The sequence below is a fragment of the Vanessa cardui genome, chromosome 8 (assembly GCF_905220365.1).
Source record: "Vanessa cardui chromosome 8, ilVanCard2.1, whole genome shotgun sequence".
Taxonomy (NCBI): domain Eukaryota; kingdom Metazoa; phylum Arthropoda; class Insecta; order Lepidoptera; family Nymphalidae; genus Vanessa; species Vanessa cardui.
The window spans coordinates 10868885-10895960 of record NC_061130.1 but is presented as its reverse complement, the minus strand read 5'-3'; the positions used below and the strand labels follow the sequence as shown (position 1 = coordinate 10895960).

Genomic DNA, 27076 nt, shown 5'->3' with positions numbered 1-27076 from the left:
ATAAAACTAAATACAAAATTCATTTAGAGTCAATATGAAAAGTCCCAACTCACAATTAGTAAGACGTAACTCAATCTCAGCCAACTGAAGGCAGTGCGTTGTTCCCGAAGCAAGCATTCGCGAACATTACCATTACTTTTATATCACTCTTTGATAATTAAATTCTTGTCGGATTCTCTACTGTGCAACAATTTAAGCTTTGGTTTCAAATGTTTTGCGGTAGGAAATGGCTTCAACGGTACAATGATTAAGACACGACAGACTTAACCGAAGATTTCAGGTGCAACCTTGACAGACACCACTTTTATAGTTTATTTTGTGTTTCGCTGTGAAGAAAAATATAGGAAGAAAACCTGCATGTGTTGGATTAAAATAGCCCATATGTAATCAGCAACTTGTAGTGTATCAGTGTAGTCTATAACACTAAGGCATTCTTCTCCTTAAACGAAAGCACGCCTTTCAGTCAAACATTTACAGGCAATTGTTTTATACAAACATAGTCTGTATAAAACTGATTAAAATTTAACTTACAGTTTTCACAATATCATTAAAATGAACAAAGAAATAAAAATCAATACAAACAAATACCATAATTCAAAGTTAACTACGTTATATACGAATAGTTCGTATATTTATCAACGCAGTGGATTTCGACGATCGAATTCGAACAATACAAGCGAATAGTTAAACAAAAGTCCTTAAAATCTGCATAAAATTCAAAAACTCTTTATCATCATTCCACTTCAATCGTAATTCCTGCAAAACAAAGGGGAGCGATTGGGAAGATCAATGGTGGCCGACGGCTCAGCGAGTATTTACGGCTTACTGCGCTGTAAATTCAGCGATATCGCGTATGCCTAGGGCGAACCTGCACTGCCTGTGCCTGGATTCATAATAATGCTTAAACCTAAATCGCTTTGATTATCGTTTGTTCGTGTTGACTCTGCTGATTAAGGTCATTTAAATGAACAGGTATATTTTCATGAATCTACCAAGCTTTGAACATTTGCATCCCCGTTCTTTATTTCCCCTTTATCGAATGTTTATCATAAAACAACATTTAAAAAAAAACAACAATTATTTTGCATGGATATATGCATTCTGTGGCATTGAAATAAAATACGGTGGCTTGCCATAGACAGCAATGACACACTCGCAAAACTTAATGTACTTTGTATATGTTATTGTTTTCTCGTTAACATATGAAATTATTTTCATTATTTCAAATATATATGTAAAATATGTATACCTTAAATGTCGCTTATGAAACTGGTTCTGCAATTCAGACAGATAGAGACGGATATTAATTTTTAACGATGAGTTGAATAAACATTTTAAAAATGAGGCATAAAATTAAAAACTGCAGTCAGATTTTTAGTGTATAGGTTCATGAATAGATCAGTAAATATATATTTTAATAACTTACCGAATGAACAGTTTTGTATCGAGTAAATTATTTTGATACATATTAAAAATTTTCCATTAGAGACTAGTAGCATCCAGTTTACAATTATCTGCTTAACATCCAGACAACAATGGTCATTCATTGCTTCGCAAAGAAATATTAATTACTTTCTTCTGCAATGAATACCAGCCACATACAATCGGAGCCCTTGTTAATATCACTTTTATTGTCGAGCAATAAACGCCATCGCGCTTATTATTTTCCTGTCGTAAAACAACAAAATAATATTGCAACAATCATCTGCGCCCCTCTAATCTCAGCGCGACGTATTCTCAAAATAAAACATTTTATTACGGATTGTAATTCAGCTTTTATACCACATGAGGTTATTTTATTGTCAAATGAAAACGAGACGACGGTAAAATGATGTTTTGACTAATCCAGAGAGAGTAACTCTTGTACTTTGTTGACTACTCCACGGTGTTCGAAAATAACAAGAGATTATGGAATTTAAATATTTTACAGTGTAAATTTACACCATCATTCGTGAGCGAATAAATCTAATTTGACGAGATGGTCCAGTAAATAGAATACGCCCTAAAATATGAAGGATTTTAAATTCAAATCTGAGCAGGTATCATTGAATTTTCAATCTACTCCTCTCTTAATCGATCTAAATTATCGATCGTAATACACGTAGATGTGTTTAGAGAAAATAGCTTTTATATTACTATATAAACACTGTTTTTCTTCTCAACTGCAGCTACTAAGACTATATATTTTTAATTTATCCAACTCGGACATTGTACCATAGTACTCTGGATCTGCTGACTCATAATCGGGCTACCGTCAAAACAATTCAAAGAAGTCAAACATAAATATCTATTATTAATTTCTGGTAAATATGTTCTTTAACTATTAATACTTCTAAGTAGCTACAATAATAACTTACAATGTGTCTATGAAACAGATCGTACTGGGCAGCAAAAATGATGTCCAAGTTGATGCATCCGTTTACATAAAAATATTATTTATTACATAGTTTTTTATAATTTCTTTCTGATTTCAATATATATTAGATAGTTTTCAAATTAAGAAGCTATAGTAGCCTACGATGTTGTATGTTTTCTTTTTGTGCATGCTGTGTCTTATTTAAGTAATTGTGACTTAGAATATAAATTTACTATTTTATATTATATTATTTTAACAAGTATGCATTGAAGAACCAAATAAATAATTAAATAAATGTCCTGATTTTAAATCTATAGTCACGAGAGACCTCATAAAAGTTTATTTCATCGCGTTGATAAGTAGACGGGGTAGAAGCATGTTGTATATGATAAAAATAACTTTAAATGTAATTGGTTAGTATGCCAGTTCAAAACAGTCTTTATTTCAACTGATATAAAGATTTAAATCCAAGATCGGTTTATCTAATTTGGGGAGTAATATTATCTTCTCATTCGAATAGATGAGAAAAAACGGGGGTCCGGCGAGCAAACTTTTTAATTTGTAATTACAGGGCAGCGTCCAAGCTTTAAGCATCATTAACTTTCCTCCTAAATGTCTACGTTATGGGTTCCGTACATACTTTTCCAACATGGAAACATTTTATTGTCCGTAGCCAAATTACTTTGGATTGGTGAAAAAAGATAAAGCGTATTTGCATAATTAGTTTATTTTTATTTGTTGTTTGAATAAAATAGAATTACATTTTTAAAATTTATACGCACTTTTTAGGTTAACAAAAATATTAAAATATATGAAACATACGATATTTTACGCCATGCTCTGACCAACAACGAGATATCAAAAGCAAAACTCTTTATTCAAAAAATTATTAAAAGATGAAGTGAGATTGCGTGATATACTTGCTTATTCAAACATATTTAAAAATATACCACCTGTTCGGAATAAGCAACTCGTGTATACAATAACAATTGATATGTACTTGCTATTATCAAAGTGCATAAGGCTCCAATAATTCTCTAGCAGATTAAACTTTCTAATACGTGTACAACGGACATACTCTTGGTACTTATGTATGTACGTATGCTTGCTGAATAGACAGCGTAAGATTTTAATCAAATCTCTAGACTGCGACACTGTCAAGGTTCCTGCAATATCCTTTGTGTGGCTTCTGACTACCTCGCACAGAATACAAAGCGAAAAAATAAATATACTTAAAATCTTTACTAAGAAGTATAATGGCATTCTCTTATGTGATATTAGAAAAAGATAAACAGAAGCTCATAAGAGCTAAATAAGTTAATTATGTTATTTATATAATATGTGCCTTTTACTTGCACTATTTATTGAAAACGCATTTTATACGCACATAATTTGTAAATATCGTTAATTTCAATTTTTCATTTTCTTATTTACATTATTTTGGAATTTAATAAATATCTAGAATGTAATTTTTTTATGTTATTTATTGCAATTTAAAACGTATTTTATTTTGCATATTGGATAATCCATTCTTAATACAACATATAAATACGAATTCACAACACATACGTTCTACTAAAAACATAGCATAAAATAAACATACATCAATATCTGTAAACGGCATCAGCTTCTATAAGTAAATAGTATTGTAGAAGTAAAATGTCATTATACTTCTAACTCTTTCCCAATATAAACCAACAGTGCAATCACAATTCCTGATTTTGTTGAATAAATCGACAAACATAAACACAAAACAGTTATCGTAAAAACAGAATTAAAATAAACAGAAATATATTCTTCTAATAAAATACAAGTAAAGTTATCAATTGAATACGGCCCGTAGTAAATATTTACTTGATCACAATGTTTAACTCGAAAACTCAGCCTCGGATTTCAAAGTGCGTCGTTAGCAGATCTCTACTTGACAATTTTATTACGAACTGACGGCGTATTATTGGAACTCCTCGAGAGCTCTTCGCACCTCCCTCATACTAGTTATCACATATTTCTGATGCGTGCGGCTTTTTTGTCCACTCACGGTGCGTCTTTTTCGTTTTCTATTGATCATAAGCATATCCTCCTTTCATCTTCGTGAAAACGTGTTTTATTTCGTTATTCGAAAAACATTTAAGAAAATATTTTTGATATATTTTGGTACTAGTGCCGCCTGCGGCTTCGCTCGCTTTAGGGGGTTGTTTGTCATGTAGTGGGCAAAAAATAGCCTATATCCTTCCTTGGAGTTTAAGTTTGCTTCATGCCAAATTTCATCAAATTCGTTTCATTGGTTTCAGACAGACCGACAGACAGGCAGAGTTACTTTCACATTTATAATGTTACTACACAATCATACTAGTACAATCATTTTAAGCTGTTTACGTTTATGTGAAGGTTCTATATAAAGCACCATCCAGACGGATGTGTCGTTTTGGAAATGAGAAGCAGGAAAGGTTGCGTTAATTATATAAATTAAACCTTAAATATAAATAAAACCTTTAAAGTTTCAAGTTTTGAAATATAATATTAGGCAAACAACGAGATCTTGTTCACATATTGATCCATATTTTCGTGATTAAGAAATCTCATTAATCCGTTTTTAATGAGTAGATAAAATATTAGACATCTATATATTCGAACAGTCCCTTGTCAACCTTCAGCTGCGTTACCTTCCCCAATTTGTCAAAGGACAACCTTTTCGAGTGTCCGCTTAGATTTCCTTTCGTCTTTTTCGAGAGCTGTCCACGACATGGTTTTTCAATTTGGAAAATAGTGTTCACTAATTCTTATTTGGGTGACATAGTACAGACGGAATATTAAATGGAATATTAGAGTACCATCGAACAAGACGTCGAAATTGACACCTAAACTAAATGAAATGAAAACTAATGACTTTTTTTTTTCAACACCTAACGACCGCCTTGACTTCGCACGGGAGCAATGCTATGAGATCACAGTAGAAACTAAAATTATCAGTGTTTCTTTACTGTATTGTCCATGTATTATATACAAACCTCTCGAATCACTCTATCAATTTAAAAAACCACATCAAAATTACATTGCGTAATTCGAAAGATCATAGCGACAGACAACGGGAAGCGACTGTTTTATACTATGTAATTTTTTTAGACGTAAATTTACATGAACGTAAAATTTTTCGTCTTGCGATAAACATTTTATATCATATCAAAAGTCATTTATATTATATTTTATTTAAAATTTATTCAAACTCGTCAACTTACCTTATAAATAGATGTTCCGCATGAAATGAACAAAAGCCAAGCAAAGCCGAAATAATTTTCTCGGCTCAAATAACCCTTCTTCGTAAATTAAAGCATATCCTTTATGTTGACGACTCGACAGACGTCAGCGGCATTGTTTCCTTGTCCTCACAATGACTAACTTCAAGTTGTTCACATTTCAACAACCTTATATATTCTCCCTTATGATTTGTTTCATAATGTAAATATATTATCTATTGACACTAAAAAAAATCTTGTTGATTCTTCTCAGAATATACTTTAAAATTATATTATAAACGTCACTGAAAAGTGCTACAGGAAGAGCCAATTTCTTGTTGGTCTAGTAGCTAGTATAAGACCGTAGATATTAAGGTCTTAGATTCAAACCCTGAGTCAAAACGATAAAAAATTAGAAGTTTGTACACTATACGTTGCTTGCTTCAGATCAAATTATGAGAATGAAGGATTAGGAGTATGTAGGTACTCGTGTAAAGCGTAATTGGTCTCTTTTGAGAGACCTATATTTATATCATACTTACATATATATCATTGAAATATTTTTTTTTTTTAGGTATAGGTTGGCGGACGAGCATATAGGCCACCTGATGGTAAGTGGTCCCTATCACTCAAAGACAATGACGCTGTAAGACATATTAACTATTCCTTACATCGTCAATGTGCCACCAACCTTGGGAACTAAAATGTTATGTCCCTTGTGCCAATACTGTGTACTGTTATTTGGCGGTAGAATAACTGATGAGTGGGTGGTACCTACCCAGACGGGCTTGCACAAAGTAAACGCCCTACGTAACGTAAAAGCCCTACCACCAAGTAAACCTATATTTCATATTATAACTTACGTTGTTTGAAATGAGCGCCAAAAGTGTTAACATACACGAATATTATATTTACCTACCAATTCTTTTATGAATAATATTCATTAAATATTAAATTGCTTTCATTGAAAAAAGAAATGTACCTACTTATAATTGATGGAAATTAGTCATATTTTACCATAATCACTGGCATTCCAAGAAGTTCAGACCAACAGTGTCAAAACACCAATCAGAGTATCTATAATACTATACCGTCATATCAGTAATTACACTGAGTCACCCTTCAAACCAGAACAAGATAATAGAATGTACTACAATTTTTCAGCATAATTAATATTAATGTTCCTTGCACAAAGTCTTTACCAGAGGTAAATAATATATATTTTTGTCGTAAATCATTGAAAACAAAGATAGGCATATAAATACTATTTTGTTGTACATAATATAATTATGCGCACACATTTAATAACTTCTATTATGCAGTGAAAGCAATAAATAATGTAGTTTTAATATATTAAACGCCGTAATAAAGGTTTTTATTTGACGTTAAAAAGAAATGTTTACGTAATAAAAGAGACTTTTGAGAAGTCAATCTAAACTTAGAACGTGACTAATTATTTTTTCAATACAAATTCACATAAATCCTACTCGAAATATAAACGGTTATTTGAATAATATTGTAATTTGAAAACGTCGGGCGTCACTTCATTTGCATAAAACTGATTGTGACCTCAGAAACTAAGAGTTTTCACGTATGCTTTTTCAAACTTTGTGAAAGTTAATGTCAAATTTATTGCGAAAATTTCGAGTTTAATCTTATTATTAAAATAAATTTGGTACTTTATTAAAACAATAAATTCTAAAGTATTTTTATTGGATTTTATAGGATACATCTAAGGAATATTACCACAGTCTTTAAATAAGTTACAGTACTATTTCATGCATAATATAATTATTATTATATTGTATATATAATGTATAATTCGTTGTGTATGAGTATGTTGTAATTGCTATTAAGATTTTTGAATGTTAACCTACATAGGTTTAAAATGAAACTATTATTTCGAAGCACATGACACACTATGGGAAAATGGTATAAAAACGTACTTAATAATTTCGGTATCCGAATTAAAATTTACCTTATGTAAGTGTATTTGAAAAAAATAGATATTTTCATAATTTAAAATATATAGCTACTATATATACCCAATATATATTATTAAAATCTAATATAAATATAATATAATTCTCTAATAAAAAATCAATATCATTTGTATGAAAATATAAAATAAAATATGTTGCAAGATCGTACCAATCACTATTAACATGATAGCAACATTTTATTTAACACAATTGTAACGTAAAACTGACAGTAATACATCTATAAAAAATATTTTCGTTCGCCTTACGTTGCAACGAGTTATTCGTTTACGAGCATCTAAGCTAGTTATAGCCGGTTCTGTTATACTAATTTACTTGTCAGACACTACGCAACACGAGATATGAAGGCTATGATTAAGTCAGATTGAAATGTTTAGTTACAGTTATTTCTTTGTTATGGCTTTGAATGGAATCTAAAAACAAAAGAACAAAAAATGTTTAAAGTAAACATTATTGAGTCAACATTCTCTTTCATATGTATGCAAAGTATTTTAGATATTTGAACATAGAATTAATTTGAAGATTCATTCACATTCAAAAATAAGTAGCCTTATTCTTCTCTTATTTTTTAATAATAATCAAAAAATAATGAACAGCAAAAATTTCACCTAAATAAGGCCCAAGAGTTGACAGAAAAGTCACAATCGTATTTGTCATATTCTTTATATTTAATATCGATTCCTAATGATATATTTAAATTTGTAATTTTTAAAATAAAATAAAAATATATATTCAAAATGTCATTTATTACAGAACACACTATCATGAAAACTTTTGGCATACATTATTCTTTCGTTTTCTCTGATATGCCCACGGATATGATATGGCAAGACAGTTGGGTCTCTGTTAAGTCTAAGATAGATAACTCTATCTCATAGTCACCAACGAACTCATGACGTAGAACGTCTTTTGCAAAATCAAGTGACATAGCCATATTCTCGATAGGATACTCGCCCTGAAAAGTATATATTAGATACAATTGTCAAAATGAATAAATAACGATGCAAGACGAGGGGTGTTGTAAATTAAATGTGTGTCTGTGGCATCGAATCTTCTAAACGGGTAAACCAGTAATGATTAAGATTTTCTTTATCTTCCCTACTCGAATGATTACAAGCCGAGATGACCCAGTGATTATTGCGGGTGCAAACCCAGACAAGCACCACTTGATTTTCATGTGCTTAAGTGTTTATCATTCATCTCGTGCTCGGCGGCGAAGAAAAACATCATCATCAACATCGTGTCATCTGCACGTGACTAATTTAAATGAAATTGTGCCACATATATGTATCGACCAACCGGCATTGGAGTATCGTGGTGGAATACGCTCCAAGCTTTCTCCTCAAAGAGAGAGAAGGCCTTAGCCCAACGTTAAAAATTTAGAGACTATTACTGCCTATAGTAATATATACTGAGTACAATACTTAATATATACTGGGTACAGTATAGTACCCATATTATACTGTACTCTAATCGTTAATGATTGATGACTATGGCCTGATGCTGACCATCATCTAGAATCAGCTGGATACTCAATTCTTCAGCAACTTACACCAGAGGTAGCATGTATCTCTATTGAACTACTTAGATGACTTTTGTGTCGGTCTTTTAAATTAACGAAAATAATACTTTAACATAAATTAAACGAAGTAATCAAAACGCACCCAGTTCAATCATTATTAATTATCAAATTTAGGAAACGTTGGTCTACAAGCCTCTCATTGAGTATACCATATATTGTACAATAGATCATTCTCTATAAATAAACAAAATATTTTTCACAATGTTACATTTCTATACATTAAAGTCATGTATACATTTCCCCATAAAGTATTTACTTCTTATTCTTACCGTTTTTATAGGACATTCCGTGGCTTTGAGTCCTTGTACTAACGGCCACCAAGGCGTGTCCTCTTTTTGCAAACTAGCACAGAGATTCCCCGATACTGTGTACATAAATTCTTTGGCCAAATCTGTTTCCTTCCACACTTTTAAATCGATCTATAAATAAAACAAAAGATTATTCACTCATTCTTATCTTTATATGCATAACTGCAACATTTGATTTTATGGTCACCTCGATATAATTCACATATACTGTATAGTGCACTGTTTCCCACTAAAATTATTCAATAAAAGTTTTGTAATTCTCACATAGAAGAATAAAATTCTTTTTGTTCTGATCAGTCATTCTCGATATTTTTAACGTGCCATTTAATTGTAGCAAAACTTAAAACGTTTAAATTTTCTGTAAATAAATTATAAATAAATTTCAATTATTTTTATCACGTACCGTATACTCATCAATTATATCCGCTAATAGGTCTAGCCTTCCTGAGAGACCTAGGCTGTCTTCTCCATCTGACTCCCCATTTATAATTCCAACTGTTAAGTCATTACATTTGAAAAAATCATTTTGGAAGCCATCACAGTCCTTAACTTCGTCATTGAAATTCGCAACGTAGTAAACCTATAATTTGACATAAATTTAGTGTATTTATGATGTCCTAAAATGTGGATCAAATCGGTGAAGGTCTTTCACTAATTTCGGGCTAACCAGTCTTACTCAAAACCTTGTATATGAATATTCTAAGCAAACGCGCAAAATACATTATAGTGCACGGGAGTATGCAAGTTTGTTCCCTATTTATTCAGACTCTTAAGGAAAAAGTAAATTTGTCATGTGCGGGAACCATTCAGACGATTTCACGTTTTTGTGATCAACACCATCATTTTTGTGATATATGAAACACTGCCGACTTCTAGACTTCGAATCGTTACCAAGAATTTCTCAATCGAAAAACCCACATAAAGATAATGGATATAAATTGGTAGCCTATACTTAGAATAAAAATAAGTCAAAAAGATTGTAATTATAAACTAAAATGAAAGCAATTATACTTGTTAATGAAGCAAATTGTATTAGATTTCTATTTAAGTTTCATATTTTAATCGGTCTCTTGAATGCAGTACTGGAGACAGCAGATAATTTTGGTCAGCTATAAGAAACAAATTTAACAAATTTATGTATCCCTGGTAGTTATTTAATTAATTTTCGCCAACGAAATAATATTTGACAATTTAAAACAAAATGTAACTTGTTAATCCTTCCGAATTATGTACATATATCTTAATACTCACATCATCTGACTCAGCTATACTGTTTTGTACATATAACGTAAATAATAACGACTCAATAACCAACTGTAAATTATTCATCGTCCCTCGTCAAAACCTTATTGTGTCCAAATAGAACCGAGCACTACGCAGAAGATTTTATATGTTTAACGATAAAAATCAATATAATTACCATCATAATAAACTTTGATGATAGTATCATTATTAATATTAGATAATAAAACTTTGCGTGTCCATCCTCATAATAAACCTAAACAAGCAACGAACATGTCATTTTGTCATGTAAAGTATTTATCAATGTTATTATCAATACTACGTGTTATAGGTAGATATAAAATCACTTGGAGAAATTATAACATACTTTGTAACAGTGCCTGATAAAGTTATATTCTACTTGAGAAGAAAACCAGGATATTGTATTATATCAAACATCTTGTGATCAAATTTATAATTACCACATATTGGGTTAGTGACTCAAGATAGACGGTAAGTTTGTAATATATAAACCACAAAGAGGAGATCTCAGAGGTATAGTCTGATGATGATGATGGAGTTTAACCTGTGCCAAAGGTGGTCCACGTCCTCAATAAAGTCTAGCCAAGTGCTGTGGTTAGGTTGTAATCCCCAAGTATGTATATAATCACAGGTAGACTCGCAATTCCATCGTAGTACGTTGGAGCGTCAATCCATCCTTAAAATGATCACAGAACCAACAGCTTAACTTGTATTCTAAAGCACAGGAGTATTTCTGAAACATCGCCACACTAGACTACTGTTAAATATATCGACAAGAAAAGAAAAAGACTTTTTATATTATCTGTAGATATAAAAGATCTCCCAACAGGACTGTTAGTGATAGAATTATAACTTCACACACAAATATACTTAGCAAAAATACATTTACCATTTCAATTTGGCTTTTAAACCCAACGTAATATATATATATATATATATATATATATATATATATATATATATATATATATATTGAAAGCTACAACTACATGTTTTGGATACATGAAATTCCGTATATTTAAAGAAAAACATATAAAAAAAATATATTTTTGGCCATGAATATCACTGACGTACCTAAAAATCTAATCAAACTTTCATCACAAAGATTGAATAGTTGAAAACGTAGAAGATGAATATTAAACAAAGATATAAAATAATTTTAATTTATAACAGATACATAGAAACCTCCTTTGTTTGGGATAAAAAAATGTAATATTACTTTTCAAATTAGTCGAACAGATATTTCGCTGTAAGTGCGCGATATTCTTCGCATGAAATAAACAAATGGGGCGCGCGTGGAGAGTATATCATTTCCGATATAGTAGTTTTATGTAAATGCCGCCTACTTTTAAACTGCCGTAATTTTTAGATTCCGATTGGAACTCCAAAACCTCCCCTTCCTATTTGTTATCTGCACGAAATGAATGAATGTATTCGCAGTTTTGATTTAATGCCTGCACGTCGTACTTTGTTACATTGAATTTTTTCTCGAAATTATTACCATTGTATAAATTCGATTATCTGTTTAACATTTATGCGAGCAATGTGAAATAAATGATAATTTAATCATTTTTTTACATAATAGCTGTGGAGTGAGTTTGTTTGTACACGTACGTAAATCTTATCGGATATCGCGAGTTGAACTCACGAGCAAGCACCTTTAAATTTTTGTGGGTAAAATTATTGTATTATCTTTATCTCGTCCTCAGCTGTGAAGGAAAACATTGTGAGGAAACCTGAATAAAAGAAATGTAAGTCTATTTATTTATTTTGGTGCATCGTGGCATGACAATTATTCTTAAGCAGAAGGAACGCCTATAACCAACAATAGGGTTATCAATATCGACATTTATCCGATTGTCAGTACGTTTTAATATAAACAATATAAAGATACATTATTCATGACTCAATGATATGAGGTGGGTATCTCCGGCAAAAATGGAACACGGATATTCCATTCTGTCAAGAATTAATAAAACCTAAAGGGACTGAAGGTAAATAAAATTTAAGGTTTCCATGCCCGTATAACTTTAAAGGGCAAATGATTTAATTATGCGCATAGAATTGTCAGCGCTCCACTTAATTTGATTGCGACTGACACCTATGCAAATGATACGTTACGACTAATTGAATATCTCTGTACTGTGGGGACTATAAATGACTTTGGAACCCGAGTTGTAGCGCCTTATATATATTTATATATTTCATAGATTCTACCGCGATATTATCATACATCCAATACGAATTTCTACATCCCGAATAACCCACACAAAGATCAACAATCATAATTTTTTTCACAAGATTTTTGTTTCTGCCATCGCATTTATGTAATTATATTTCCGAATAATAAATAGATCTTTACAAATAAATTCCTGACACTTACCTGATGGTGGTGAAGTGGTCACCATCACCCATAGACAGTGAGGCTGTAAGAAATATTAACTATTCCTTACATCGTCAATGTGCCACCAACCTTGGGAACTAAGATGTTATGTCCTTACTACCAAGGAATAAATCTTACTTAAAATCACATTATGTTTTTAAAATAACTTTGGATATTTTCGAACACTAAGTACCCACACAGCCTATTCCAACCAAAGAAGAATGAATAATAAACAAACCTTAGATTTACATGTCCCGTAGAATTTGAACAATTAGGCAGATTTTTATTTTTTCTCTATCTACAGTTATTGACTAATATTTTCCAAATTTATTCCAAAACTTAAAAATACAATTTACAGTCACCATATATGCTCCACCGATGATATCGCAAAAATTCGACGTCAAATGTTGTTTAATTGTCCTTACTGCTCTTTTAATTAAACATTATACTATAAAGACATTTATATGATGAATGAATTATTATTATATGCAATAAATAATCTTTATTCTAATAAAATTACTACCGAACCCTTACATACACCTTATTTCTCATACGTTAAATTTAATAATACTTTCGAGGTTTATCCTGAATTGAGGGACGGTGCAGGTGTACGGTGCCATATCATTTACCCTGACAACGTATTAATACTTAGATTATTTATATACATATGTAAAATCAAGGTAGTATTTCACACTACAAAGAAAATAAAACAAACGATCCAACATAATTAGTGTGCATGATAGCTACGCTTGACACTCGTCAAACGTCACACTAATTTACTTGTGTGCGTGTACTTGATGACAACAGTTAAAACGTAAAAACGCAACAAAAAAAATCAAAGTCACTATCGCATTTATAATACATTTGTGTGTTGTTGAAAACAAATGTTTTACATATTTTGTTAATTAAATCACCTGAGTGGTTAGGTACCATCCATTTATAAGACTACCCCCAAGATGCAATCCTCAATGTGTTCCGGTTTGAAAGGTGAGTGTGCCAGTTTAACTTCAGGCATAAGCGTCATTACTTCTTAGTTCCCAAGGTTGGTGGCACATTATCGATATAAGGAATTATCAATATTCTTTACAGCGTCGTTGTCTATGGCCAGTGGTGTTTACTTACCATCTGGTGGCACATTTGCCCGTGCGCCAAAAAATATTTAGTATATTAGTGCGACCATTAAATATAGTAAGTATTTTAAATATGTTAATATACAAAAAATAAAAATCGTATATTGAAACAAAACATTTTATTAGAAAACGTATTGATTTTTTATATTTATACGTAATTGATTTATTATCATCACATTACTTGGACCTGTCTTTCTCATGTGTATGGCATTATTAAATTGACACTAATTACATAATAGTCTTAAATATAACTATATGTTACTTGAGAGCATTGTATTTTTAATCCAATCTACATAATTAGAAACTGATGTGTAAACGCCGGGCCAACCCTCCCTTCCACATCCATAACCGAAGGACACAACGGCGACGCTTTCCCAAACTCCTGTAGCAGATTTCCTCATGAGTGGACCGCCTGAATCTCCTCTGCAAGCATCCTGCGCGAAGACTCCTCCAGCGCATAGCTGTCCATTTGTCAAATCGGCACCGAGTGATCTATACTTCGAAACGCAATCAGATTTGCTGAATATCGGCAGACCCAATTTTAGTTTGACTGGACTACTCTTTCCTGTGAAAAATATAATAAGTCATATTATTTTTTGCCTTTTGACGATTTACAACTGTATTATTTATTTTACTGGCATTTCAAAACTAAGGAACGAATATTGAGTATTTTTTCAGGCAACCTTTCAAATAGGACGTTTTGGAATTGAATCAGAGTAGGTTTATTTAATTGTATCAATGACTATATAATGTATATGATACTACGTAATCAAATATTATACAATAATGATCATGTTTGTTATTTGTCAAATTAATTATTTATTAAATTGTAGTAATTCTTGTGGAGTTATATTTCTGATCAAGTTGTTTCTATGCAAGCGCACATGACCCTCACCGTCGGCTATTATTCGATTATAAGTTTTCTAAGAATCGTTCTTGTTATGCGCAAAATCAATAACAACGAAACCTACCGTTTTCGGTTTTTCCCCAACCGGCCACAAATACGTCATTTCCGACATCTAGACGAAGATTATTTTCAACTAAGCAAATCGGCTGGACATAAACTGTAAATTAAAAAAAATACATATTAATGATTATGATTAACATTTGCTGAATATTTACATGAAATTATGTGATTTTTTAAACCTTACATGTAAATTTTGCTCTCTTAGCGAGTCGCACAAGAGCTATGTCGTCTTTCCTATTTTTATTTCTATCATTGAATCCTGGATTGGGGTACGCTGAATGAACTAATATCTCTTGCACAGGATCGGCGCAGGTATCAGACAGGCAGTCGATATCCGATTGCAAGTCGTATTCACCAAGTCGAGCAGTGGTCCTAAAATAAAAATATTATGTTTATTTATTAAAAGAGTATTGAATTTGTTCAGATGATCATTAAAATATAACGCGTTATGGAACACAATCAATACTTTCATTTAAAAAAGCAACTTAAGTGCAAACATATATGCAAATCTAGGTCTAAAATCTTTCAAATGGGAAATTAAATATTTTGACATTTGAAAGAACTATTCATTGCATAATTACCAAGATTGTATAAAAATCCAAAGATAAAAAAAAAACGAATTTGTAGTTATTTTTTTTTTTTGATCATGATAAAATAATTCAATGGCTTAATTTCTTCGTCAAATAATAATTTCTCTTCTATAACTCTACTTACAGTCTTCCAACAGCAGTTTCGATTTCACCAACGACACAATGTGCTGCCGTGAGGATGTAACGATGGTTGATCAACACTCCACCACATTGGTATGTTAACGCGGCATTCTTAGCTATTACAAAAAAAAACATGTTAAGATTATAATTTACAAAAACATTCTTCAAACAAAAGTAGACCAAGTGCTTGAGATCATATGAAAGTATGAGAAAAACAATTCTTTGAATGAAAGTCTTCTTCGTGAAGCAATTAGCACGCGGATCACGGAGTGCATAGTTTGACAATCGTCAGAGGACACGTCTAAGTATTCTATCAAATCGATATCCGTATCTTCACAATTTCATCCTTTACTTCTAAGTATTGGCCAATAATAAAATTATTCATCTTTTTGAATTTAAAAGTCGGTTATTATTCGATACATTTAAGAATACCTTTATACGATTAATATAATTATTTAACAAATAACATACATCAATGAAAACGTTATACGAGTATATACCTGCATATAACGTTTAAATATAAAGAATATTTTTATTAAGTGGTTGTAATTAATATCAAGGAATAAATATAATATAGTGCAAAGTAATTAAATTGACTTACGAGGTTGGTAGCCCAGTAAAGCCATCCATGGGAACTCGTCCAGGTCAGTAATCTGTCCTCCATATAAACGATCGCCGTTCGTATCTATACCACACTTGTCTCTCGGCATTGGATAGGAATCTTCTTCTTCCACTGGATCTTCACCACCTGATGGGCGAACAGGTCTCGAAGGGGGTCGTCGCTAGAATATAATGTCATCTCATTTATTAAGAATATATTGGAACTCATCTTTACCTGCAAGTTTATAAGAATGTGTTTCTCTTTTCTCTGTCAATCTTCTGATGATATTTCAGCCATATTTTTGGCAATCAGTTAAAATTTGTTATTGTTGTTTATAAACAAATACGGCATTCGCTGTGCAAACCTTATCAAACTAAAGAAGTATCACAATATGTGTTCAAACGTCGAGCCGTTTAGAAGTATTACAACTTCTAAAAGGCTTGTCTGATTTGAAGGAAAAGACAACCTAGATGTTGGTCATGTAGGTGGTTCGAAGGAAAAGTTAGCTCTGCTGATACCCGACTCTATTACCGACATACATATCTCCCATTCATTCTTCTTAAGTTCACCCTTAAGGAACGTAAACTTATCTTCATTTTACTGGTACGAATTCCTGGCGGATAGCTTGTTATAAAATAAAATTGTTGAATATAAGGTGTCTCCAATAATTTGGTACTCACAGTAGTTGGTGCGCTTTGAGATTGAGAGGGAGTGGGTCCGCAGCATACCCTCGGGACGTATCCTTCGAAACCACATTGCGATTGTCTTAGGAAATTGACCATTTCACTTTTAAGCGGTCTCTGCTCAAACGCTGTAAGCAGCTGTGGGCAATCGTATATCGACACGCATTGGCTTCTGGCGCCGAGAGGCGTTACACAACTGTCTGTTACTGAAAATGAAAAAAGGGGTTTGTTTATCCTAAGATAATTCAGTCAGTTATTCTCAACTGCAAATAACCATTTATACAGGAAATTTAATTGCGATAAGGCTTTCTGCAAGCCCTCTGGGTAGGTTCATTCATTTATCATATCATATATTCTCCAAGCAGTAATACATATTTTTTGTGTTTGGTTGGAATAGTTAGTAAGTTAATGTACAAGGTACATAATATCTGAGACAATAGCTTCAGTTCCAAAGATAAGTGGCGCTTCGGACTTTATGTTCCTTCTGAGATATACTAATATTAACACAATTTTTCCGATATCTGCAACCATATATATACAAAGGTGGTAAGTACATAATACAAAATCCTAACATTCCACGTTACGTGTTATCTTAGCAGCTTTGTTAACAAATTTGCATTCACAATTAAATTGTATCCGATATCATTATCCCAACGAACTGACACGTTTATATAATTGAATGATCTATGTCATTATAATAATCTCCCCAGTTATAACTGTTAGGTTTTGAATTAATAAGTTGTGCATATTGACAATAATTTATATTTTTAAAGTCAGTACACTGTTGGTTAAACCTCTTTAGAAGAAGGTTTGAAGCTTATAACACCGCGTTGTTCCAATACTGATGTGATGTGTGATGTGCATTCAAATATGGAAGATTTTCATCGAATCAATTATTTGAATATGATATGAATTATAAATACAAATTAAGCATGTGCATTTTCAATGATGACTTCTAAGATTGACACCCATGAACTTTGATTAAAATCTGCGTGTTCCCAACTTCCCACCCATTCAAAATTTCATTAACTTATTTATCATCAAGTATTTGAGTAAGGAAATTAAATCGAACGTGATCAATTATTATTATGTATTATTATTGTAACAAATGACAACTATGTTATGATATATTAAGGAAATGAATAACAATAATAACTTTAAAATTTTGTCAATAACAAAGGAATACAAATGCAAAATACTCTGTAATCTCAAGTCGACTTTTTATTTTAATCAACGCTTTTTATAAGGCCGTTCGATGCGTCACGTTTGTTATTAGAATGTTATATGAACGTTTTTCCTCAAATGTATATATGAGCAGACAACACAAAATTAATTGAAAATATATTCTCCATTCAAAACACTACGGTATTAATAAGAAATAGTTCTACTTCATTGTCTTTGCAGTTAATTACTTGGTCATTGTTGTTGTTCTGTAGTTTTTAATTAAATCACGCGTATTTTTTTGTTACAAAACGTCACAGTAAATTATAAAGCGATGTAATATATTATTTTGTTTTTGAATAGACATACATTTTTGTGTCATATAAATATTAATTGATTTCTATTTAACAGTGAAAATAAACGTGATCTTAATGACAACACGATAGATATGTGATTTTAAGAGTTATTCTTATGCATGAACAGTGATCTGAGTGTTGATATAACAAAAAGGTTATCAAAATAAAATAGCCTATTATAAAAAAAAAGTTACTACTTCATAAATTTACTAAAACCTTTATTTTATTATGCAGTGTCATTTTAAACAAAATGGGTTAAAAGTTTCAGCTCAATCGCTCATGTAGAACTGATTTTAAAATAACATCACTTGATACACACATGCCAATATGTGAAACTATATAAAAATTTTATATGTAAGTATACAATTTAACTCATATTATAGAATAGGTACGATATGCACGAAAAAACATTAAAAACATAGGTCCTTCATTTGAATAGATCATTTATAGATAAGGAAAATGATACTTCGGATTAGACTTTTTCATTTATCTGTATAATAAGTCTATACTAGAGATATATTAATGTGTGTTTTTATAGGTTGTGTGTGTGGATGACGATAGACTTTTGAAATAAACATTTATGCATATCTTGTTGTAAACTCGAATCTTGTAGTGGTCGAAACAAGGAAAAATATTCAATATTGTATTTGTTGATACAATATTGCCTTACAAACTTCATATGTTGGTATTTGTGTACTATATATAATATGGAGTTATATGTTCAATAAAATTAAGTTATTTAGTATAATAATACGATTTTAATTAATTATTTAATTAAGGTCGGATTAATACCACATATGATCCAATATATTATAAAACTTTTAAAGAATAAAATAATATAATAATATTGTTTTTTAAGGAAAATCAACAAGCAAAGTGTTCCTGCTTTATTTAATGGACTGAGAAACGAAACTAATACATATTATAATAATCATTAGAACCATAATAACATAAAACGATACTCATAATCTGATGATTGATCTTTAACCTCACAATTAAGATAAAGACACTTCAAGTTGAAAATACGTAAGCAATGTTAAACTAATATCCGTATTTCCTCTTTTCATAAACACGTCTTTAGTTAAAATAAATACAGTATTATTTATATAATTAAATAAAACTTACATGCATTTGTAAAAAGCAAAGCAAAACCAAACGTCATAACTAGGCACTTCATTTTGATTATTTATTCACACTGTTCTCTAAAACAATTGTAAAATCACAGAAGTTTGACCATCACTCGAACCAGTGTCATGAACGCTAAATTATAAATGTCTTAAACTTGACGAGATCACTTGTTGGTCCGCTTTACTATACTGGATCTTAAAGGTCAACCTCTGTTTATATATATATGTTATAATATCAACGTATCCGAGTACAGTTAGCATCTAAAGTGATACATAGGGTATTATCTTAGTAAATAAAATTATTGTGAATATTTTTCGTGCATACATGAAAAGTAAATGTTTAAATTTAATTATTTTATTGCATGATAAAATTTCATTTTCATGTTAAATATGAAATAGAACGTGAAGCGTGAAGAAAATTTTGTATAACTATAAATATTTAGGGTAGTTGTCAGATATTTTCTTCATATTCATCAACTTTTACAATAATGGATTTTTAATTTCGTTGAAAAAATCCTATAATTATCGCTTGTTATTTATAAGAATTACATTCAGATGGATTCTCTTGTTTACAAATTTTTATTTACATTTTATATTTTTCATGTCGACTGTACTCCTACTGAGTCAATGCGTCATCCTCGGATTTACCCGTTTCTGTTATAGAGTAATAATAATTAGGAATACACAAAGTTATTTAAGAATAACAAACAATATAATTTTCACCTTAAGCATCGATAATATAACCATGTTAATTAGAATCGAATGATACGTCATTAGAATACAGTTAATATTACAGACAGCATCAATTAACTTGATGATCTTAGCAACAAAGTATTTTTAAGTTTGTTTTGTTTTTTTTTTTTTTTTATATTTTCCTAGTTTTATCAAAATAAACTTACATCATGTTGTTTGGATTCTATTAACATGCGTTATAATAATATGTTTTAAATAGTGTGTCGTTTGATCCTTGACAGTAATGAAGACGTGAATAAACTTGGACTAAACATATCAAATTCTAAATTTAAATTAAAATCAGTTTTAACGAATCATATTTTCTGATTTAATTAAAATATACCCTCTTACTCATAGGTATTTCCATTACATGATAGAAGTATTTAAACTGTAGTAATGTTTTGTAAAAGTTGCCAATTGACTTACCTTGTACAAATAGTAAAAAAATAAATTAGTTTTTTTTTTTATTATTTGAATCGATTGAAATCACACTGCAGCTGATCTCAGGCATCACAATGTCATTTTATGATATACCCACTTTAATTTTTTATAGTATTAATTGAACCCGGAAAAACACGAAACACCCTCGTTTGTAAATTAAACGTAAGTAATGCTTGATTAGAAAACTATCTTAGTTCGATATTAAGGGAATGTTTTATCTCGGAATGATTGAATAAATTTCGAATCTATTGTCGAATAGTTGTATCCAGAGGAAAATATATTTATTGGATATAAACGTTTAAAGGTGAACATTTTGTTATTTATTTCTTTCGTTTTTAAATTAAATGCATCTTATCAGTGACGTCACCCTTCTGGTGCGAATATCGTAAATCAGCACCTTGTCGCCATTCGCTAATCGACCCAGTGCCCAATCAGGCAATTCGATAGAAAGTAGGACGCAATTTCCTCGCAATTCGCTTAAGGATTAACCTCATTAACTTTCATGTCTCGTCTGCTAATTGTGTTCGGCTCCCCAATTCCTGACGTCATTTGATTATACACTCGTTATGGGAGAAAATAGTATTGGCGATAAATAGTACCCGCGTAATCCGGGCGTGATTTGGATAGCGTATTAGGTACCCTGTTGATAAGAAGTACGACTTGTAAATTCAAGTGGTATTATAAGGTAGTGTCTATCGGAGACTGGTAAAAAAAATAACTTGGTAAGTAGTATTAGTGGTTGTTCAGTAGGCCACCAATCTAATAGTCTTTTGTCACTATAGTATTTCTGGCTCAGCCAAACCGCCAGAAATACCAAGTAGTGAAGCTAACCGACTTAAACACCTTATTCGCTCATCCTTCAAATCGGAACACAACAATACTGAATTCTGTTGTTTGGTGGTAGAATATCTAACTAGTGGGTGGTACTTATCCAGGCGGACTTGCACAAAGCCCTACCACCAAGTAAAACCACAATCACCAATTTCATTGTTTTACATCTGTCAAGCGCCCCATGATTGGCACATTACTTTGAGGGTTGATGATGATCAAATTATTAATCGATTATATTTCATAACGGAATCATTACATTCAGCTTAGAATGTAATATATAATTATATTACTGGCCAGTGAATTATTTGTAGTTTACTTAAGTACTCTACCGTATGAAGTACTTTTAAATAATCAATAATCAGAATGGCTTGGCAAACCTTACTATTGTAACTAAAGCACGTATTCAATCGAATGCCCGGACGGAGCCGGGCCACTATGGGACTATTGTGAACTCGTGCGTTAAATATACAATTGTAATAAATACGCCATTTCGATTTATTAAAAGCTGTGCAAATGGAAATTAATATAGATCATCAAAAACTAAACAAAAATTATCTCTTTAACCCAAGTGTTGTATTATTTATCAATATTAGTCATCTAACATTATCAAATTAAACATAAACGTAGTTTGGCATGTACATAGATGGAGAAATCAACAATCGATCTACAAGGAAAAAGTCTACGAGTTGGAGTTCAGACCTTAATCGTTTATATGTTATTGTATTGTATAATCAGGTTTATCTAGGGATGTTTCTTTTAACATTTAATTATTAATGAGAAAATTTAAAAATATACGTTAGTAGGTATATTGAATTTATATGTCTCGGACCAATTATTATTAGCTTGGCCAGACGAACTTAATTTATAGATGAATTAGGTTCTAAGTTACTTCCTGACCACTTCTTAGAAAACTAAAATCCTTGATTAGAATCTGTCCGACGACTTTGATCGAACGAAATGCAATTGCAATTTTTAAGACTATTTTATATGCTTTTTAATATATTGCTGTTATGTACGACAGTATTTTAAATTACTATTAAAAAAAAATCAACCTTTCTTAAATTATATGAAATATAAAATAATTGTGATTATTTTATAAATGTTAAATATATTGTGATGATGATGCCTTCCTGAAGGGTTTTAGTCGCGGCTGCCACCTCAATGAACAATAGCCTAAAGCCGGGCGGGTGTCATAATGCTCGAGTGTGGGCGCAAACACACTCAGGTGCGCTCTCTATTCCCTCACTGTCGTAATCCAATGGGATGACAATCCAGCGTGATCGGCGACAATTCAAGCCACCGAAGCAATTCGAGCAGCAAGATTTTTAAACGAAAACCTTATATTTGGCCGAACCGGTGTGTAGTGTATTTAGAAATATTGCATAAATTGAAACGTTAACGTTGTCTATGGTATGATTTTGAAGTGTACGTACTTCCTCTTCTCGCGTGGGCCGCGGCAACGTGTGCATTGTAAGTTTGTCGCGTTTAAAAGTTTGTTAGTGTAAAAAACTTATTATCCTCCTTCTGTCCTACAATTACATCACCCATCCCTTAGCGTGTGTGAAGATCAAGGGAGCGCTCCCAAGAAGAAAGTGTTTTCTAGAACAAGAGCCCGGATTTTGAGGTAACGATACCCCCTTTCATTATACGTAATATAGTCCACTTATCTCTCGTGCAGACACGGGGGTTTGAACCAAAACCTCGACATCTGTAATGAACGAAATATGTCCAGATTTTTTATTCATAATAATCGTTGTCGTAAAAAGGGTATATACATTTCCACCTGTATCATGTCTTTATTTGTCATAAATGTAATTTTAGTAGCGGAAAAGGTGATTCCTCTAAATGTATCATCACGGACGTATGACAAACTTCACGTGTTCACATTTACGACTTAACATTATCTTCAGCGAGGGAATGTACATGTATTATTTGAATTAAAATTCTAAATTAATATTTATAAAAAAAATCAAGAAATATATCGCCACTGCTACGATATTATAACGAATTTCGAATACGTGTATTTAAGAATAGACCTCTATCAGCTGGACTGGGGAGATGTCATGATAAATTGGCGATTGGAGGCACTTGAGAGGTTGTGGCCTCTCGGACTGTCTCGAAGGCTTACTCAAATAATTCAAATAACGCCGGACAAAATAATATTTTACCTTATCAAGCATTATTTACGATGGTGTATTGTTAGTTACTAAAATATAAAATCATATTACTAAATCTTCTAAAATTATGTTTAATACAAAAATTATATTATAAAATAATTTCAACAGAATTTACTTAAACATACAGAAATATCTAATATTTTAATATCTAATATTTTCGTATTTTTATATCAAACTCAAACTAAAATTTCTATATTAAATATGGAAGCATTAAACTTACTTATTGATAGTCACATTAAACACTACCACCGGTTCGGAAAATAAAGCACCCTGGCCTGAGAAGAATCGTCGAAATATATTCAGCACTCTTTTTTTGTCAAATTAATTAAATACACATATTGAATATGGATATACATAGCCAGGAGGCGATTGTTTCATTCCCAATGTTTGCTAATCAGTCATAAACTTACTAATTGTATATTAAAACTCATTACATTTTACAATTCACTAATTTACAAAAATACTTTTTTCGCGCGTACTTTACTGTGACTGCTAATCGACATATTATTGCAAATTTACCCACCAAGGGTTAAAATAAAAAAAAGCAAAATTCATACATTTCTGTTTCAATTTATACTATTTTGATGCATAATAAAACTGTAAGATTTCCATACCCAATGGTTATATGTATATAGTACAGGAGATAAAGTTGTTTTTTTTTATTGATTTAATACTAATATTTTTTTATAAAAACTACTGTACATATTTATAAGCAAGGTTTTCCTGCTTACATTACGCTTAAAAAACTTTGGATAAGGGATAATATTGAAATATCGAAGTATTGAAGCTTAGCATCCTACGAGGTGTCAAGCTGTTATCGATGGCTCCTAAATATTATTTATGATAGTTCAGTAGCCAACGCTATTTACACCGGGCTACATCGTTGATTTATTACTCGCATATGATATTTTTATATGCATAACATATATTTTTTATTTACACTGCAAAAATAAATCAAGTTTTTTTTATGTATATAATATTATTTGTCACTACAGTGTGTGCGCGTGTCTATCTAGCAAGTATTATAAGAAACGCTGCTAGTATTCTTGCCGCTATTCCACGTGGTCATGATTTGTACAGTAACTATTAATGATTCTAATGTAAGTCCAATTAAACGAGCGAGTTGTACTCATACATACATATATTTTTATACTGAATAATACATTTAATTCTATACGATTTCTAAAAGTCTAAAAACCCACATTCAAACTGATTTTTTTAACAATAGACTTTGATATAGGGCAGATAAAACAATTTTCATTATCTCACTTATGTACTTATTTGATAAGCACTTGCAAACAAACTTCTCAATTCGGTAATATTAATTGGTCAAAACATTTACAATACACAATGCTAGGTCACAGCTATGCTAAAATAACTAATGAGGCTAAGGCATCCACTGGTAATCGAAGGGCTGCTTTATATTGCCCCGAGATAATCGGAAATTTAATGAAACGTGAAACGTGAATACTAATAGTACTCTTTATGGTAGTCATATTTATGTGTGTGTATATACATTATACATGTATTTGAATTCACCATTGAATTAATTCATTTAAATAAACTAGAACAAGATCTACAGGATTTAAATCTAAACTTATCTGAGAGACTTAATAAATCTATGTTCAAAATAAAAATCTTCATTAATTCAATATTGTTATACCTATCAGAATCCACAATGAGGTTTTATATATGTATAGTATGTTGAAAGATAATTAATATGACTTGTTGGTTTATTTATTAGATAGTAAAGACTTATCCTCTGTAGAAAAGATTTATTATATAAATATTATTCCGATTTTATAAATCTAAATGATTAATAGATTTAAATGTAATTGAATATTATTTTGAATTTAATGGAATATTTTTGGTTTATATTTCCTGCAGATGTGAACCTTGTAGAAAGGAAAAGAACCACAAAGACTATCTAACAATCAGAAATAGGAATCGAGTTCATTATAGATAACCAAAATATATGCTTTATTTTTGTTATCAATTAATCATGGTATGTACATACTGTATAAACAATTCAAAAACATCAATAAATTTCACAATGAAAATACCAGCCAATCGAAAGCAAATAGAGCACAGGAAGGTCTATAAACAGGACTGGGTTAGTCCAAAACCACCAATTATTTAACCGCCTTACAATCGTTATACGAACAGTTTTCCTGTTGAAGGATGTGTGAGATAATGCTTGTTGGCAAAATTAACTACTTATCTATTTAGTTGCCAATATTTAATTTTTTTTTAAATACATCGTATGAATTATAAAAATGTATATTTAAATATATTGTGTAACTATAAAAAAGTTTAAATGAAATGAAATGTAAACAGGTATTTTCTTATGATAGTCTATGCCAAAAGATAACAGCTTTTATTGGATAGCGTAAGACATCAGAAAGAAATCCAAAAATCAGTCTAAGATATATTTAAATAGAAAAAAAACATTCGCCTCAATAAGTACGACTAAATCTGTAATTGGAAAACCCGCACAGCCTTAATGAGCGCGGTTTGAATGAGTCTCGCTAAAAGGTTTTTTCAGAGAGCTCGTATATTGATACAAATGACCGAACTCGTGGATCGAACACTACGATAAATCAAGGGTAAAGGCCGAGAGATACGCTCTTGTTTGTACGTCGTAACAAACGACTACGATTCCAGATCATTTTTGTAATCAAGTTGTTTTGGTTAAGAATCTAGTGTGAGTAATATATAGGTATCACATGAGATTCAAATTAATATAATATGTATACCTATATGGATTGTATTGATGAAATCACCTATTTACTATTGGCGTTCTATAATTAAAAGCAATCTCATCTCTGTGTCAATACAATTTACATTTAACTTACAAAGTACTTATTTACAAGACATTGCAATAATATATACGTAATTAAAAAAATTACGTCTATAATGTTATACAAGATACCAATTATTTACGAATTTATCATATAAGGTTTTTCACTTTAATACATTTGTTGTTAAAACAATTTAAGGAGATGTTGATCAGATGTATAACATCAGACTATAAC

General features: G+C 31.1%; 2 protein-coding genes across 2 annotated transcripts; both read right to left on the bottom strand.

The window, feature by feature from the left end:
- Window positions 1-8316: 8316 nt before the first annotated feature.
- Window positions 8317-10847, bottom strand: LOC124531955. Its single transcript, XM_047106544.1, has 4 exons — window positions 10731-10847; window positions 9883-10059; window positions 9441-9590; window positions 8317-8544 (listed from the first exon to the last, which is right to left on the bottom strand). The coding sequence occupies exons 1-4, from the start codon at window positions 10806-10808 to the stop codon at window positions 8374-8376; spliced, it is 576 nt and encodes a 191-aa protein (XP_046962500.1). The 5' UTR covers window positions 10809-10847; the 3' UTR covers window positions 8317-8373.
- Window positions 10848-14359: 3512 nt separating this feature from the next.
- Window positions 14360-20067, bottom strand: LOC124532001 (phenoloxidase-activating enzyme 1-like). Its single transcript, XM_047106615.1, has 7 exons — window positions 19859-20067; window positions 17214-17422; window positions 16534-16714; window positions 15937-16048; window positions 15407-15594; window positions 15227-15319; window positions 14360-14820 (listed from the first exon to the last, which is right to left on the bottom strand). Exons 1-7 carry the CDS (start codon window positions 19908-19910, stop codon window positions 14507-14509), a joined length of 1149 nt encoding a protein of 382 aa, XP_046962571.1. The 5' UTR covers window positions 19911-20067; the 3' UTR covers window positions 14360-14506.
- Window positions 20068-27076: the final 7009 nt, after the last annotated feature.

Coding starts and splice junctions, on each gene's coding strand:
- LOC124532001 (XM_047106615.1), bottom strand. CDS start 19,910: ATGAAGTGCCTAGTTATGACGTTTGGTTTTGCTTTGCTTTTTACAAAT. Junction 15,595..15,936: donor GAAACTGCTGTTGGAAGACT/GTAAGTAGAGTT, acceptor TTTTTATTTTAG/GACCACTGCTCGACTTGGTG. Junction 15,320..15,406: donor TAAGAGAGCAAAATTTACAT/GTAAGGTTTAAA, acceptor TTTAATTTACAG/TTTATGTCCAGCCGATTTGC.
- LOC124531955 (XM_047106544.1), bottom strand. CDS start 10,808: ATGAATAATTTACAGTTGGTTATTGAGTCGTTATTATTTACGTTATAT. Junction 9,591..9,882: donor ATATAATTGATGAGTATACG/GTACGTGATAAA, acceptor TTTTATTTATAG/ATCGATTTAAAAGTGTGGAA. Junction 8,545..9,440: donor CGGAATGTCCTATAAAAACG/GTAAGAATAAGA, acceptor TATACTTTTCAG/GGCGAGTATCCTATCGAGAA.